The 19075-nt window shown below is 41.6% G+C and overlaps 1 protein-coding gene and 1 pseudogene across 1 annotated transcript in view; both read right to left on the bottom strand.

Annotated features, from left to right (window-relative positions):
• Positions 1 to 10469, bottom strand: part of LOC120062966 (calcium/calmodulin-dependent protein kinase type II subunit beta-like) — a 71483-nt gene extending 61014 nt beyond the window's left edge. Inside the window, exons 1-2 of the mRNA XM_039013019.1 lie at positions 10408 to 10469; positions 1293 to 1387 (exon numbers count right to left, since the gene is read on the bottom strand). Coding sequence (XP_038868947.1) covers positions 1293 to 1387; positions 10408 to 10469 — 157 coding nt within the window. The remainder of the gene's footprint in view (positions 1 to 1292; positions 1388 to 10407) is intronic.
• A 716-nt stretch (positions 10470 to 11185) lies between these two features.
• LOC120062965 lies at positions 11186 to 16648 on the bottom strand (annotated as a pseudogene).
• Positions 16649 to 19075: the final 2427 nt, after the last annotated feature.

Genomic DNA, 19075 nt, shown 5'->3' with positions numbered 1-19075 from the left:
GCTCAGATCAAATACTAGGACATGGAAGTAGCTACCACACAGCTCAGATCAAATACTAGGACATGGAAGTAGCTACCACACAGCTCAGATCAAATACTAGGACATGGAAGTAGCTAACACACAGCTCAGATCAAATACTAGGACATGGAAGTAGCTACCACACAGCTCAGATCAAATACTAGGACATGGAAGTAGCTACCACACAGCTCAGCTACAACTTTCAATGACAACTGTCATATGGGTAGGGTACATACAGTGCATTCGGAAAGTATTCAGACCCCTTAACTTTTACCACGTTTTGTTACATTACAGCTTTATTCTAAAATGTATTCAATTGTTTTTTCCCTCATCAATCTACACATAATACCCCATAATGACAAAGCAAAAACAGTATTTTTCAATAATCACTTTGTCATTATTGGGTATTTTGTGTAGATTGATGAGGAACAACATTGATTTGATCCATTTTAGAATAAGGCTGTAACGTAACAAAAATGTGGAAAAAGTCAAGGGGTCTGAAAACTTTTAGAATGCACTTTATGTAGATATATGGCCTATAGACAGAGAGCCATGTGTCCTATAATGTAGCAGCCCTACTGTTTAACGTAAGCAGTTCTGATTAGTAACCTAGCTACGGTACAGTACCAGCTCCCGACATGTGGCAGGCTAGGTTCCACTCTTCCAAGTCATATTGCAATCTGAGCATCAACTATTTAAATAAAATATCAACCCTGAGAATATGGGATAAAACCAGACTCCACTTTAACTGAAAATGCAGTGTCATCTCTTGTTAAGAGAGATATGCTTGTCTCTGGCTCAGGGGGGAATATGTTGAGGCTACAAGACATCAACCATAATAATCTAATACAATGAGCCAAAAGCCAACACAAAGTCTGATAGCAAATCAAACCAAGTGCATAAAATAAGCCAGCATGCATGCGATGCATAAAGGTTTATAGTTAATTCACTGTCATATATATAGCTATGTTTAAAAATAATGAGCCATGATCCACCATGAACATGACCTGGCCTTCACTTGTCCCCCTCCCACAAGACTCCGTATCTCTCTCTCTCTCTCTCTCAAAATGGTTACCAATCTAATTACAGAAGTAAAAATACATGTTTTGTCATACCCTTGGTATACGGTCTGACATACCATAGCTGTCAGCCAATCAGCATACAGGGCTTGAACCACCCGGTTTATAATACCTGTTGGCTCATCGATAGTACAGCTGTGCAACCAAATGTGGACAACAAGTGAAGCAGTACTTGGGGACAGAGTTGATGCTTACCTCTTGCAGATAGCTTTTTGGTGTTGATAATTTTGGCGGCATATTCCTGTCCAGTACACAGCTTGACACATCTGCGCACCACTGAAAATGCTCCCCTGGAAACAGAGCGAAAAGAAACAGAACAGCCGGTCAGACATATTTCATAGTTAAAACGATGGAGTTGTACAGTAGTTTCTCTGAATTGTATAGTAACCTACAGCATAATAAGGCTTTCTGCCAGCACAGCAAGTGTCTCCGCCTTATGTACCTGGCTGGGCACGATAATGATGGGAACACAATATACTGTCAGGGTTTGTCTACATAACAGGTTCCCCTGAGGTTCCCACCACAACGTCAGCAAGTACTGTATCATATAAGATGATTTTGTCTGTGTGTGTGTGTGTGTGTGCGTGCGTGCGTGCGTGTGTGTGTGTGTGTGTGTGTGTGAGAGAGAGAGCGAGAGACACGTGAGAGAGAAGGTGAACGCACCAATGCATTTGTGTATTTGTTGCTGTTGTTTGTTGTTTTTAAGTATGCCTGACGCAAAATCAACGTTGCCAACATTTACTTTTCATGTCAATTTTACTGAAGTATCCAAATTCAAATGGAAGCAGTTTAGATTTGATTATTAGTCACATGAACAGGGTCGCAGATGTAATTGCAGGGTACAGTGACATTCTAAAACACCGAGCTGCAACACCACAGGTCAAAAAGAAAAGTGAATGAAACAATAATACAAGTAATTATGATACATATTTACAACTGTAACAATGATAAATGTTCATGGGGGGGGGGGGGGGCAGGGTAAATATCTGTTGTGGCCTTGTCAAATAGATGTAATTTACTATGATTTATTTAAGTCCCGGCGCAGTCAAAATCGTGATGTTCCTGTCTTTTATAAACTCAGCAATAAAAGAAACGTCCTCTCACTGTCAACTGCGTTTATTTTCAGCAAACTTAACATGTGTAAATATTTGTATGAACATAACAAGATTCAACAACTGAGACATAAACTGAACAAGTTCCACAGACATGTGACTAACATAAATGGAATAGTGTGTCCCTGAACAAAGGGGGGGTCAAAATCAAAAGTAACAGTCAGTAACAGTCCTCATGGACTGCACCAGATGTGCCTGTTCTTGCTGTTACCCCACTCGTCCACCAAGGCACCTGCAAGTTCCCAGACATATCTGGGGGGAATGGCCCTAGCCCTCACCCTCCGATCCAACAGGACCCAGACGTGCTCAATTGGATTGAGATCCGGGCTCTTCGCTGGCCATGGCAGAACACTGACATTCCTGTCTTGCAGGAAATCACGCACAGAACAAGCAGTATGGCAGGTGGCATTGTCATGCTGGAGGGTCATGTCAGGATGAGCCTGCAGGAAGGGTACCACGTGAGGGAGGAGGATGTCTTCCCTGTAACGCACAGCGTTGAGATTGCCTGCAATGACAACAAGCTCAGTCCGATGATGCTGTGACACACCGCCCCAGACCATGACGGACCCTCCAACTCCAAATCGATCCCGCTCCAGAGTACAGGCCTCACTGTAACGCTCATTCCGCGACTCGTCAGGGAAGAGCAGATTTTGCCAGTCCTGTTGGGTCCAGCGACGGTGAGTTTGTGTCCATAGGCGACGTTGTTGCCAGTGATGTCTGGTGAGGAGTTGCCTTACAACAGGCCTACAAACCCTCAGTCCAGCCTCTCTCAGCCTATTGCGGACAGTCTGAGCACTGATGAAGGGATTGTGCGTTCCTGGTGTAACTCGGGCAGTTGTTGTTGCCATCCTGTACCTGTCCCGCAGGTGTGATGTTCGGATGTACCGATCCTGTGCAGGTGTTGTTACACGTGGTCTGTCACTGCGAGGACGATCAGCTGTCCATCCTGTCTCCCTGCAGCGCTGTCCATCCTGTCTCCCTGTAGCGCTGTCCATCCTGTCTCCCTGCAGCGCTGTCCATCCTGTCTCCCTGTAGCGCTGTCCATCCTGTCTCCCTGCAGCGCTGTCCATCCTGTCTCCCTGCAGCGCTGTCTTGCCCCAAACATAACACTTTGTATTAAAGACAAAAAGTGAATTGCTTTGCCACATTTTTTGCAGTGTCTTGTTGCAAACAAGATGCATTTTTTGGAATATTTTTATTCTGTACAAGCCTCCTTCTTTTCACTCTGTCAATTAGGTTAGTATTGTGGAGTAACTACAATATTGTTGATCCATCCTCAGTTTTATTTTATCACAGCCATTAAGCTCTGTAACGGTTTTAAAGTCACCATTGGTCTCATGGTGAAATCCCTGAACTGTTTCCTTCCTCTCTGGCAACTGAGTTATTTGTAGTGACTGGGTGTATTGATACACCATCCAACATTTTTGTTTTTTACTCATCTACCAATACATGCCCTTCTTTGCGAGGCATTGGAAAACCTCTCTGGTCTTTGTGGTTGAATCTGTGTTTGAAAATCATTGCTCAACTGAGGGACCTTACAGATAATTGTATGTGTGGGGTGCAGAGATGAGGTAGTCATTCAAAAATCATGTTAAACACTATTATTCCACAGAGTCAGTCCATGCAACTTATTATTTGTTAAGAACATTTTTACTCCTAAACTTATAGAGTACAACAATATTAGCCACATTACCCATAAAGCCTAGCTGTTATTGGCAGAAAGGTTTGGAACTCTCGTTCTTATCCATCTATTAACTAATTTACCGCATGGTGATGTCATCACGGAAGGCCAAAACTCCTTCCGACCAAAACAGGCTCAAATTTCAGGCGGTCTTTTCAAACAGTTCTTACACTTAAAGGGCATAATACCCATAAAACCTAGCGGTCAAACAGGAAAATGGTTCCAATTGTTTTTCAACCATTCCACCAAGTCATCTTGTCCTAGATAAAAGTACACGGTTATCAAAATGTCACAACAGGGTGAGCCTACACGAAACACAGTCCTTATTTTAACTGTTTCTAAAATCACCTATGAGAAACATTAATGGTGGAAAAACGATTAGAATCATTTCCCCAGTTTTCCCCTACCCACTCAAACCACTACCAGACAGTCCTTCAGACCCGGCACCAGGATAAAGTGACTAAGGGGGCAGTTGAAATCGGTGAGGGGGCACAATTTTGGGGGGGGGGGGATACTTACATTGAAATGATATTGAATTCTGCTTCCATAATCACGCTATACCATAATAAACATCAAGTTAATATGCCAAGACTCCGAGATCATTGAGTGATTTTGAAATCTTTAGCCTATCTCTGCTGCGCTGTATCAGCACAATATACAGCCCCCTACAGCTAGGCCGGTTTGGTAATGAATATAGGCTACAAGATAGATAGGCTGTTTTTAAATTGGTGAATGCCCTATGTGAACGCAGCCATACACACAGCTGTCTTACCAAAGTAATGAAATCTAAATAGGGAAAGTAGTAGCCTAGTTATTCATGCATCCAAACAAAAATACTGAATAGCGTTTTGAATACCGACACTACTGCAAATGCGAACGAATGTCAACAGAACAAAACAGAGGTACCAAGTAGTAGGCCTAGTAAAAAAAATATCAGATCAATAAAGTTAAGACACAATCTATACTTAGGCTAGTTACATTAACAGTAAACAAACGCAGTAAACAAAAGGCGAATGAAGATCCAAACAACCAAAACATAGCCTACAGCCAGTGACACGCAGCCATGCACAGCTGTCTAACCAAATAAATAGGCCTATACAGTCAAGGCTCAGGAGAAGACCCAGACGCAGACACACACCTGTCTACATAAGGTCCCACAGTTGACAGTTCATGTCAGAGCAAAAACCAAGCCATGAGATCGAAGGAATTGATGGTTCATAAGAACACAGTGGCCTCCATCATTCTTAAATGGAAGAATTTTGAAACCACCAAGACTCTTCCTAGAGCTGGCTGCCCGGCCAAACTGAGCAATCGGGGGAGAAGGACCTTGGTCAGGGAGGTGACTGAGAACCCGATGGTCACTCTGACAGAGCTCCAGAGTTCCTCTGTGGAGATGGGAGAACCGTACAGAAGGACAACCATCTCTGCTGCACTCCATCAATCAGGTCTTTATGGTAGAGTGGCAAGACGGATGCCACTCCTCAGTAAAAGGCACATGACAGCTTGCCAGCTTGGAGTTTGCCAAAAGATTCTCTAGTCTGATGAAACCAAGATTGAAGTCTTTGGCCTGAATGCCAAGCGTCACGTCTGGAGGAAACCTGGCACTATCCCTACAGCGAAGCATGGTGGTGGCAGCATCATGCTGTGGGGATATTTTTCAGTGGCAGGGACTGGGAGAATAGTCAGAATCGAGGGAAAGATGAACTGAGCAAAGTACAGAGAGATCCTTGATGAAAACCTGCTCCAGAGCGCTCAGGACCTCAGACTGGGGGTGAAGGTTCACCTTCCAACAGGAGGCCAAGACAACGCAGGAGTGGCTTCGGGACAAGTCTCTGAATGTCCTTGAATGGCCCAGCAAGAGCCCGGACTTGAAACCGATCGAACATCTCTGGAGAGACCATAAAGTAGCTGTGCAGCGACGCTCCCATCCAACCTGACAGAGCTTGAGAGGATCTGCAAAGAAAAATGGGAGAAACTCCCCAAATACAGGTGTGCCAAGCTTGTAGCGTCATACCCAAGAAGACTCAATGCTGTAATCACTGCCAAAGGTGCTTCAACAAAGTACTGAGTAAAGGGTCTGAATACTTGTGGAAATATAATATTTCAGTTTTTCATTTTTAATAAATTAGCAAACATTTCTAAAAACCTGTTTTTTTTTGTGATTATAGGGTATTGTGTGTACCGTAGATTGATGGGAAAAATATGATTGAATCAATTTTAGAATAAGGCTGTAATGTAGCAAAATGTGGAAAAAGTCAAGGGGTCTGAATACTTCTCAAAATCACTGTATAAACTGTATATAAGCTGGAAGTAGAAGCCTAAATGTTGTTGTCCATTAGTTTACCTTGACTTATTTCACATTTTGTTGTGTTACAGCCTGAATTCAAAATTGATATAATTATGCTTTTTTTTCTTAGCCATCTACACACAATAGCCCATAATGACTAGGTGAAAACAAGTTTTTAGAATATTTTTTTACATTTATTGAAAATTAAATGCAGAAATATCTCCTTTACATCAGTATTCACACCCCTGAGTCAATACTTTGTAAATGTCTAAGAACCTGTTTTCGCTTCATCATTATGCGGTATTGTGTGTAGATTGCTGAGGGAAATGTTTTATTTAATCCATTTTAGAGTAAGACTATAACGAAACAAAATGTGGAAAAAGTTAAGGGGTCTGAATACTTTCCGAAGGCGCTGTACATTTTACAAACACAGTATATTTTACAATAGTTATATTTTGTTTGTTTTTAGTCCCATCCTTCAGCTACCCTCAACCCCTCCCATCTATCTCTGAACACCATCCAGTATTGATTTCTATTTGCCATATATTTTTCAACTGTGCTGTGATGTTTCACAAAAGTTCCGAACCTTTCTGTTCTCATAGTTTCTACATTTTGTAAATTAAAGATAAACATTTTTGCTAAGAGTATTATTATATTATTGACCGATTGACAATGACTTTTCAAATCACTCTGCAGTGCTATTTGCAGAGTTACATGCTGACCACGCCATCGCACACATGTTGATTTTGTAACCCCACACCAGACATGATCAGGACACGCAGGATGAAATATGAAAACAAACTCTGAACCAATTATATTAATTTGGGGACAGGTCGAAAAGCATTAAACATTTATGGCACTTTAGCTAGCTAGCTTGCTGGGATATAAACATTGGGTTGCCATTTTACCTGAAATGCACAAGGTCCTCTACTCTGACAATTACTCCACAAAACGGAATTCCTTTCATGTTATCTCTCCTCCTTCGTCAGGCTTCTTTTTTTTTTTACTTATTTGGACTTTATATGGCGGTTGGCAACCAACTTTACGGTGCGTTACTACAACCGACTGGAGTGTGGCCGTCAGTTCATCTTTCAATCACCCACGTGAGAGGCAGGACTCGCAGCGCATTGAGCGTCACAAATAGAACCTATTTCTGTTTTAGCGCCTGGCCACGCAAACACTCTCGCTTGAGGCACGCGAGCAGTGTGGGTGCAATAACTGAACAACATGTACAGTTGAAGTCGGTTGATTACATACACTTAGGTTGGAGTCATTAAAACTTGTTTTTCAACGAGTTCAATGAGTTCAGTTTACATACACTAAGTTGACTGTGCTTTTAAAAAGCTTGGAAAATTCCAGAAAATGATGTCATGGTTTTAGAAGCTTCTGATAGGCTAATTGACATAATTTGAGTCAATTTGAGGTGTACCTGTGGATGTATTTCAAGGCCTACCTTCAAACTCAGTGCCTCTTTGCTTGACATCATGGGAAAATCAAAAGAAATCAGCCAAGACCTCATAAAAAAAACTGTAGACCTCCACAAGTCTGGTTCATCCTTGGGAGCAATTTCCAAACGCCTGAAGGTACCACGTTCATCTGTACAAACAATAGTACGCAAGTATAAAGACCATGGGATCACGCAGCCGTCATACCGCTCAGGAAGGTGACGCATTCTGTCTCCTAGAGATGAACGTACTTTGGTGCGAAAAGTGCAAATCAATCCCAGAACAACAGCAAAGGACCTTGTGAAGATGCTGGAGGAAACTGGTACAAAAGTATCTATATCCACAGTAAAACGAGTCCTATATCGACATAACCTGAAATGCCGCTCAGCAAGGAAGAAGCCACTGCTCCAAAACCGCCGTTAAAAAAGCCAGACTACGGTTTGCAACTGCACATGGGGACAAAGATCATACTTTTTGGAGAAATGTCCTCTGGTCTGATGAAACAAAAATAGAACTGTTTGGCCATAATGACCATCGTTATGTTTGGAGGAAAAAGGGGGAGGCTTGCAAGTCGAAGAACACCATCCCAATCGTGAAGCACGGGGGTGGCAGCATCATGTTGTGGGGGGGCTTTGCTGCAGGAGGGACTGGTACACTTCACAAAATAGATGGCATCATGAGGCAGGAAAATGATGTGGATATATTGAAGCAACATCTCAAGACATCAGTCAGGAAGTTAAAGCTTGGTCACAAACGGGTCTTCCAAATGGACCCCAAGCATACTTCCAAAGTTGTAGCAAAATGGTTTAAGGACAACAAAGTCAAGGTATTGGAGTGGCCATCACAAAGCCCTGACCTGAATCCTGTAGAACATTTGTGGGCAGAACTGAAAAAGCGTGTGCAAGCAAAGAGACCTACAAACCTGACTCAGTTACGCCAGCTCTGTCAGGAGGAATGGGCCAAAATTCACCCAACCTATTGTGGGAAGCTTGTGGAAGGCTACCTAAAACGTTTGACCCAAGTTATACAATTTAAAGGCAATGCTACCAAATACTAATTGAGTGTATGTAAACTTCTGAACCACTGGAAATGTGATGAAAGAAATAAAAGTTGAAATAAATAATTCCCTCAACTATTCTGACATTTCACATTCTTAAAATAAAGTGGTGATCCTAACTGACCTAAAACAGGACATTTTTACTAGGATTAAATGTCATGAATTGTGAAAAACTTTAAATGTACGTTTAAATGTATTTGGCTAAGGTGTATGTTAACTTCCGACTTCAACTGTATGTGTAAATGTATTTTGCAACGCTAGCGGTGTGGTCAGCATGTTAGCTCCAGGTAAATGTTACATTTGTTCAGGCATTATTGGAACCTGCGACCAAAAACAAGCTGAATATGGACAGTACCAAAACAAATGATCTAATGAATCTGTCTCTTTGCAGAAAAATATGAAGAGCTGGGATGGTTGTATCCCCCATATACTGTATATAACATTCTATTGGTTGCAAGAATTTCGTATAATAATTTAAATGGAAAACTCAAGAGTTTTGAATCCGCCCTTATTTTGTGCATCAGTTAATAAACCATGTTCCATGGAATGGTACATCGAACATCTCTTCCTAACTACTGTATCTTGCCATCTATATTAAACAGCTGTCATTTTCTGGGGTCTTTAAATGAAACTGGTATACATTTTTTATTTATCACAGTTTTCTTTTAACCAATTTAATGTCTTTAATGCAGGGCTGACAGACAAGTTCCTTACTTTCTCCCCCTTCTACCTGCCTCTTCCATATTTGCAGTAATGCGGCAATTAGTTGGTTGTAATTTTGGGTAGAGCAGACATTTCCATATATTTTTGTTAGCTGCATGTGTGACAGAACTCCACCATTTTTATTTATGATATCATTTAGAAAGATTCTACCTTTTTTTATTCTCTAAAAAACATGTTTTTTTAATCAATTAGTATATTGGAACTGAAACATAATATTTGTTGTAATATTTGTTCTGTCTTTTCTGGTGGATTAAATTGAAATTGCAACCAACTTTCTATGTCTTGTTTTAAAAATAGCGATATTTTGGGGATTATTTAATTTTCAAATAACCGAAAGTGAGAGGTCGTAATCTGGATAAAGGGAAAAAGGCCAGTTCCACATTATTTACGCCAAACTGCCGCCCCGCTCTTCGACAGCTCAAAATGTAACTTTCTCTCGGGTCGCTTTGCCGGCTGATAGCGGGACCGGGAGAGAGAGAGGGGCGATTTGGAGAGCGGTGTAGCTCGCCAACCGACGCGCTATAGTGCCCAAAGCCCAGTGCCCAGAGTAGGCTACTGGATACATTTTTGGATAGTTTTTCCTACTTTTTTTAAAGAGCGCAGGGAACAATAATTTATTGTGAGTGTGTGTGAGAGAGATAGAGAGAGAGAGAGAAATGAGAGAGAGACATTTGAAATGTCTTTATTATTTTGGAACTTTTGTGAGTGTAATGTTTACTGTTCATTTTTTATTGTTTATTTCACTTTGTTTAATATCTATTTCACTTGCTTTGGTAATGTAAGCATATGTTTACCATGCCAATAAAGCCTATTAAATTTAAATTGAATTGAGAGAGAGAAAATAGTATTTTGAGCCAAATGTCACCCTTGACTTGCGCTGCTGTTGAAAAGACCACGGTAACAACACAACCCCGCACCCACAGCTCCCTGACGCAAACAAACGACAACAGTCAGCCAGTCACACATTCCCATTCATGCAAATTACCACAAAATAAATAAGCTTACTTTCCCAGCTCTTCGTATAGCTGAAAATCGTCCGTGAATCGTGTACAGGTTGTCGCAGCCATGTCTCCGTATCTCGTGCTTCTCTCACGGTTGCTCCTTCGCTTGATAGGATCCTCCTGCGCGATATGTACTTTATCTCAAAATGTGCGTGTTCTTTCTGAGCTGCGGCGATTCAAACATAGACTTGTACCGCAGCGGATAGGTTTCGGTTTGATAAGGAATGCAGGCAGGCGAGCGACCAAGTTGGCTTGCTTTACCTCGTCTATCCCACTATCTATCTACTTACTGTACTCTATCGTTCCTCACCCAGTGCGCTTGACTGCAAATGGTGAAGCGCTCCAAAGACCTGTGGCGAGAGCTGCTCAGCGCTGCCCTCGTTTGGGCGCTGCGCTTAACTACCCGTGTGTACAGTACTTCCAAATACGGGCAGATATAATAAGCTATTTGTGTTTGGTGGAAGGGGTATGATGTAGATTTCAATGATTTCAATGACAGATATAAAATGCAATGGCAATGCATTACAAACAATAGCCTACATTAAAATCAATCTGTATGTATTGTAATTGTCTATAGGCCTAGGCGTATGTAAATGTTAGAATAGGCCTACAGTCATGCAAGTATATTAAACAAATAATAATATAGAAGATGTTTCAAGGTACATGGTTGTGGTATGGACTACCCAATGCAACAGCTGCAGTAGATCATATTGAGCTGTCAAATAACTTCCTTGACACATGCTACAGGATATGGTCTATATTGGCATAATTCTATAACAGCTTCATTCTGTTGTGACATTACTCCCCTGTCTGTAGTCCAGCTGTAATCTGATCCTCTGGGGTCTCCTGTTCAGAGTGAGGGTCTCATGTCCTGCCCAATAGTGACCACTACTCTGGTGCACAGCCCAGTATGCATCCTCTGAGGTTGTGGCTCCTTCCCCCTTCCTGTTGATCGACTCCTTGGCCACGCCTATAAACCAGTAAGGATGGTCCCCCACCTCCACCTCCCAGCTGTGTTTTCCTGAGCTGAACACCTCTGAGCCCAGAACTGTGATGCAAATGATGTTCCTCTCTGGGTTGTCAGGGAGCTGCTGCCTTTTGCCTAAATGTCTCACACTGGTCAGATCATCAGACAGAGAGAGAGAGCGGGAAGCAGTGTTGGGCTCCAGAATCACAGGAGTGTATTTGACAATCCCCTGCATCTTCTCCCAGACTCTGGGCAGGTTGCCCAGGTGTTTGGCCACGTCTATCAGTGCTCCTGAGACCAGCTGTGGATCCGGCAGTGTGTACTGGGCTCTGGAGAATGTCTGGGTGTGTTTGTAGCTCTTGAGAAATGGCACCTCTCGTTTCTGCAATTCTTGTTTCACAGCAGTGATACTTTCTGTGAGAGAAGAGATCTGGTCCTGAATGTTCTTCATCTCTCTGGCAATCATCTTCCCCTTCTCCTCCTCTTCCTCCCTCAGTGCTGCCAGTCTGGCCTCCTCTACCTCCCTCAGGAACTGGTGAAGCTTCTCAAACTCACCTCTGATCTGTCTCTCTGTGGATACCAGCTGCTTCCTGGAGTATTACACCATTTCATTGTACGTCTTTTCAATGTTTTTACATTTGTCTCTAAATGACTCTAAATCTGATTCTAGACATGTCTTCCTCTGAAACAGTATTATCCCCTGCTTCACTCTTTTCTCTGGACTCCCATCTCTCCCTCCATCTTTGTGAGGAAGCTCCTCCAATGAAAAGTGAATTACAGCATCCTTAGAAGATTTCCTCTTACAGACCGGACAGTTCTTGTACAGTGGCTTGTGAAAGTATTCACCCCCTTGGCATTTTTCCTATTTTGTTGCCTTACAACCTGGAATTAAAATGCATTTTTGGGGGGTTTGTATCATTTGATTTACACAACATGCTTACCACTTTGAAGATACAAAATATGTTTTATTGTGAAACAAACAAGAAATAAGCCCAAAAAACTGAAAAAATGAGTGTGAATAACTATTCACCCCACCAAAGTCAATACTTTGTAGAGTCACCTTTTGCAGCAATTACAGCTGCAAGTCTCTTGGGGTATGTCTCTATAAGCTTGGCACATCTAGTCACTGGGATTTTTGCCCATTCTTCCCAAGGCAAAACTGCTCCAGCTCCTTCAAGTTGGATAGGTTCCGCTGGTGTGCAGCAATATTTAAGTCATACCACAGATTCTCAATTGGATTCAGGTCTGGGCTTTGACTAGGCCATTCCAAGACATTTAAATGTTGCCACTTAACACACTTGAGTGTTGCTTTAGCCGTATGCTTAGGGTCATTGTCCTGCTGGAAGGTAAACCTCCGTCCCAGTCTCAAATCTCTGGAAGACTAAAACAGGTTTCCCTCAAGAATTTCCCTGTATTTAGCGGTATCCATCATTCCTTAAATTCTGACCAGTTTCCCAGTCCCTGCCGATGAAAAACATCCCCACAGCATGATGCTGCCACCACCATGCTTCACTGTGGGGATGGTGTTCTCGGGGTGATGAAAGGTGTTGGCTTTGCGCCAGACATAGCGTTTTTCTTGACGGCCAAAAAGCTACATTTTGGTCTCATCTGACCAGAGTACCTTCTTCCATATGTTTGGGGAGTCTCCCACATGCCTTTTTGCAAACACCAAACATGTTTTCTTATTTTTTTATTTTAGCAATGGCTTTTTTCTGGCCACTCTTCCGTAAAGCCCAGCTCTGTGGAGTGTACAGCTTAAAGTGGTCCTATGGACAGATACTCCAATCTCCGCTGTAGAGATTTGCAGCTCCTTCAGGGTTATATTTGGTCTCTTTCCTGCCTCTCTGAATAATTCCCTCCTTGCCTGGTCCGTGAGATTTGGTGGGCGGCCCTCTCTTGGCAGGTTTATTGTGGTGCCATATTCTTTGCATTTTTTAATAATGGATTTAATGGTGCTCCGTGTCATGTTCAAAGTTTTTTATATTTTTTTATAACCTAACCCTGATCTGTACTTCTCCACAACTTTCTCCCTGACCTGTTTGGAGAGCTCCTTGGTCTTCATGGTGCCACTTGCTTGGTGGTGCCTCTTGCTTAGTGGTGTTGCAGACTCTGGGGCCTTTCAGAACAGGTGTATATATACTGAGGTCATGTGACAGATCATCTGACACTTAGATTGCACACAGGTGGACTTTTTTAAAACTAATTATGTGACTTCTGAAGGTAATTGGTTGCACCAGATCTTATTTAGGGGCTTCATAGCAAAGGGGGTGAATACATACGCACGCACCACTTTTCCATTTGAAATTTGTTAGAATTTTTTGAAACAAGTTATTTTTTCCATTTCACTTCACCAATTTGGACTATTTTGTCTGTCCATTACATGAAATCAAAATAAAATCAATTTAAATTACAGGTTGTAATGCAACAAAATAGGAAAAACTCCAAGGGGGATGAATACTTTTGCAATGCACTGTATCTGGTCTGATCCCAGAATGTGTCCAGACGGCTGGAACAGTAGCTGTGGTGGCAGCCCAGAGAAACAGGCTCTCTGAAAGTCTCTGAACAAATATGACAACACAGAAAACTATCCAGGAGAGATCTGCCATTATCTGCCATTTTCTCTGTCACAATACTGCTAGTATCCTACTGTCCTTCACTTTGCAAATGGCACCTCTGTTCTGTTCAGCACACTTGATGGTCTACAGACATGATGTGATAAATGATTAACTAAGAAATAAAACAGTGAAAAATCAGTTTGAGGACACTTCTCAATTTTAATCATATTGATCTTTCAACAAACCTGAAAACAGTCTTAACTTGGGAATCTGAATATCATACTGTTAGTTTCTCTTTACTGATTCAGTGATATCCAGTGTGTACTCCATACTAGCTGTCTGTACTATAAGTCAATAACTCTTCAGTCAGTACCTAATTCCACATAATTGCTTCCAATTAGCCTCGTTAGTTAGATCAATGACTCATTGTGAAGTTGCTGCTTCTCTCTCTTTCACTGTTTCCAAATGGCACCCTATTCTCTAAGTAGTACACTATGGACCAGGGCCCATAAGACTCTGGTCGAAGTAGTGCACTATAAGGGGATAAGTGTGACATTTCGTACGCACCCTTTCTTTCCCTTGTTTCCAAACCAGTAGATTACTACTGTAGCATCATGGGCCCTGGGGGGGGGGGGGGGGGGGGGGGGTCGGCACAGACGGTTGAAATGAACACAGCCAATGACCTTTTAGAAATTGACATCGTTATCATTGTTCTAATGTTCTTATTAGGTAATGCTTCAGCTAGATAATACAAATGTTGTGAAGCTAAATCTGTCTGTCTCGCTTCACTGTGGACATTTACATCAGAGACAATTAATTAGCTGAACGGTCACTTGTTGTCACGCCCTGACCTTAGAGATGCTTTAAATTCTCTATTTGGTAGGTCAGAGTGTGACTAGGGTGGGAAATCTATGTTTATATTTCTTTGTTGGCCAAGTATGGTTCCCAATAAGAGGCAGCTGTCTATCGTTGTCTCTGATTGGGGATCATACTTAGGCAGCCCTTTTTCCCACCTTCAGTTGTGGGATCTTGTCTTTGTTTGTTGCATGGGTTGCACGCCTAAGCTTTTCGTTCGTTGAGTTGTTTATTGTTTTTTTGGTGGAACATTTTAATAAAGAAAATGTACGCCTACCACGCTGCACCTTGGTCTCATTTGAACGACGGACGTAACACTTGTTCTGATGTGCTTTTAAAACCTTGTGTAGGGCTATTGCCCATCACAGGAAAACAAAATAAAGTTATGTAACCTTTTCTTGCAATCAATGACCTTCTTTGGCTTCATGGGTAGAATGTAATTCATATTTTTCATAATTTCATAATTAATAAAAAAAAAAAAAAATTTATGGATGAAAGTCCGGTGTTTCTACAGTATGCCAAGCATTTTGTTAAATTTCAGTATTCTGTGATTTATACTAAACCAAAATATAAATGCAACATGCAACAGTTTTCAAAGATTTTACTGAGTTACAGTTCATATAAGGAAATCAGTCAATTGAAATCAATTCATTAGGCCCTAATCTATGGATTTCACATGACTGGGAATACAAATACAGTACCTTTGGAAAGTATTCAGAACCCTTGACTTTTTCCATATTTTGTTACGTTTCACCCGTATTCTAAAATGTATTAAATTGTTATTTTTTTCCCTCATCTATCTACGCACAATATCCCATTATGACCAAGCAAAAACGGTTTATTTTTTGATTTTACATAAATATTCAGACCCTTTACTCAATACTTTGTTGAAGCACCTTTGGCAGTGATTAAAGCCTCAAGTCTTCTTGGATATGATGCAACAAGCTTGGCACACCTGTATTTGGGGAGTTTCTCCCATTATTCTCTGCAGATCCTCTCAAGCTCTGTCAGGTTAGATGGGGAGCGTCGCTGCACAGCTATTTTCAGGTCTCTCCAGTGATGTTCGATTGGGTTCAAGTCCGGGCTCTGGCTGGGCCACTCAAGAACATTCAGAAACTTGTCCCAAAGCCACTCCTGCGTTGTCTTGGCTGTGTGCTTAGTGTCTTTGTCCTGTTGGGGTATTGTATGTAGATTGATGAGGAACATTTTTCATTTAATCAATTTTAGAATAAGGCTGTAACGTAACAAAATGTGAGGAAAAAAGGGATCTGAATACTTTCCGAATGCACTGTGTGCATCTGTTGGTCCCCATATACATTACAAAAAAAGTAGAGGCGTGGGTCAGAAAACCAGTTAGTATCTAGTGTGACCACCATTTGCCTCATGCAGCGTGACACATCTCCTTCGCATAGAGTTGATCAGGCTGTTGATTGTGGCCTGTGGAATGTTGTCCCACTGCTCTTCAATGGCTGTGTGAAGTTGCTGGATATTGAAGGGAACTGAAACACTCTGTTGTACAGGTCGATCCAGAGCATCCCAAACATGCTCAATGGTTGACATGTCTGGTGAGTATGAAGGCCATGGAAGATCTGGGACATGTTCAGCTTCCAGGAATTGTGTTCAGATCCTTGCAACATGGGGCTGTGCATTATCATGCTGAAACATGAGGTGATGGCGGCGGATGAATGGCACGACAATGGGCCTCAGGATCCATCATGGTATCTCTCTGCATTCAAATTGACATCGATAAAATGCAATTGTGTTCATTGCCCGTAGCTTATGCCTGCCCATACCATAACCCCACCGGCACCATGTGGCACTCAAAACGTTGACATCAGCAAATCGCTCACCCACGACACCATATACATGGCCTGCGGTTGTGAGGCCTGCCAAATTCTCTAAAACGACGTTGGAGGTGGCTTATTGTAGAGAAATGAAAATGCAATTCTCTGGCAACAGCTCTGGTGATCATTCCTGCAGTCAGCATGCCAATTGCACACTCCCTCAAAACTTGAGACATCTGTGGCATTGTGTTGTGTGACAAAAACTGCACATTTTAGAGTGGCTTTTTATTGTCCCCAGCACAAGGTGCACCTGTGTAAGGATCATGCTGTTTAATCAGCTTCTTGATATGCTACACCTGTCAGGTGGGTGGATTATCTTGGCAAAAGAGAAATGCTCACTAACAGGGATGTAAACAAATTTGTGCACAACATTTGAGAGACATAAGCTTTTTGTACGTATGGGCAATTTTTGGGATCTTTTATTTCAGCTCAGGAAACATGCGACCAACACTTTACATGTTGCATTTATATTTTTGTTCAGTATACAGTACCGGTCAAAAGTTTGGACACACCTACTCATTAAAGGGTTTTTCTTTATTTTTACTATTTTCTACATTGTAGAATAATAGTGAAGACATCAAAACTATGAAATTAAGTGTAACACTGGAATGCAAATTTAAAATTAAATACAACTCTATATCTGACATGGTACAGGTGTCTTCTTGTTTTAATCCCATAACCATGTGTGTGAAGTGTATACTGTTTAACACTACCAAGAAACACTCTATGTGACCCTGATTTAGGTTACTAAATGTAATAACATTTTATATGACTGTGCATAAAAGTCATGTTTATTTCAGTAATTTGTTAGTACAGTAGAGGGTTGTACATATGCATACGTTCACACACACACACACACACACACACACACACACACACACACACACACACACACACACACACACACACACACACACACACACACACACACACACACACACACACCACAACACAACACAACACATGACATGGAGGGATTAGAGTGTTGTCATGGACTAAATGAACATATCAAGTACATCCTTCTGTCTTCATCCAGATGAGAGATGCTGACAGTCAGCTACACTACTAACAGTCAGAGAAAATAACAGTAGTCAACAGTTTATACACACACACACACACACACACACACACACACACACACACACACACACACACACACACACACACACACACACACACACACACACACACACACACACACACACACACACACACACAGCTTTAATGTAAATATGTCAAACATATCTCAAGGCCATCAGATTGTTAAACAGCCATCACTAGCACGGAGAGGCAACTGCCTACCAACAGACTTGATATCATTGGCCACTTTAATACATGGATCACTAGTCACTTTAATAATGCCACTTGACATATCTCGCATTACTCATCTCATATGTATATACTGTATACTGTATCCTTCACTATCTATTCTTTACTATCTATTGCATCTTAGTCGCTCTGTCACTGCTCATCCATATATTTTATATATTCTTATCCCATTCCTTTACTAGATTGTGTGTATTATGTTGTGGAATTTGTTAGATATTAGGTTTTGTTGTGGAATTGTTAGATATTACCTGTTAGATACTGCTGCACTGTCGGATCTAGAAGCATTTCGCTACACTCGCAATAACATCTGCTAACCATGTGTATGTGACCAATAACATCTGCTAACCCTGTGTATGTGACCAATAACATCTGCTAACCCTGTGTATGTGACCAATAACATCTGCTAACCATGTGTATGTGACCAATAACATCTGCTAACCCTGTGTATGTGACCAATAACATCTGCTAACCCTGTGTATGTGACCAATAATATCTGCTAACCATGTTTATGTGACCAATAATATCTGCTAACCATGTGTATGTGAGCAATAACATCTGCTAACCATGTGTATGTGACCAATAACATCTGCTAACCCTGTGTATGTGACCAATAACATCTGCTAACCCTGTGTATGTGACCAATAACATCTGCTAACCCTGTGTATGTGACCAATAACATCTGCTAACCGTGTGTATGTGACCAATAACATCTGCTAACCCTGTGTATGTGACCAATAACATCTGCTAACCGTGTGTATGTGACCAATAACATCTGCTAACCGTGTGTATGTAACCAATAACATCTGCTAACCCTGTGTATGTGACCAATAACATCTGCTAACCCTGTGTATGTGACCAATAACATCTGCTAACCCTGTGTATGTGACCAATAACATCTGCTAACCCTGTGTGTGTGACCAATAACATCTGCTAACCATGTGTGTGTGACCAATAACATCTGCTAACCCTGTGTATGTGACCAATAACATCTGCTAACCCTGTGTGTGACCAATAACATCTGCTAACCCTGTGTGTGTGACCAATAACATCTGCTAACCCTGTGTGTGTGACCAATAACATCTGCTAACCCTGTGTATGTGACCAATAACATCTGCTAACCCT

The sequence above is a fragment of the Salvelinus namaycush genome, chromosome 18, assembly GCF_016432855.1.
Source record: "Salvelinus namaycush isolate Seneca chromosome 18, SaNama_1.0, whole genome shotgun sequence".
NCBI classification, from domain to species: domain Eukaryota; kingdom Metazoa; phylum Chordata; class Actinopteri; order Salmoniformes; family Salmonidae; genus Salvelinus; species Salvelinus namaycush.
This window is presented reverse-complemented; position numbering and strand designations above follow the sequence as displayed.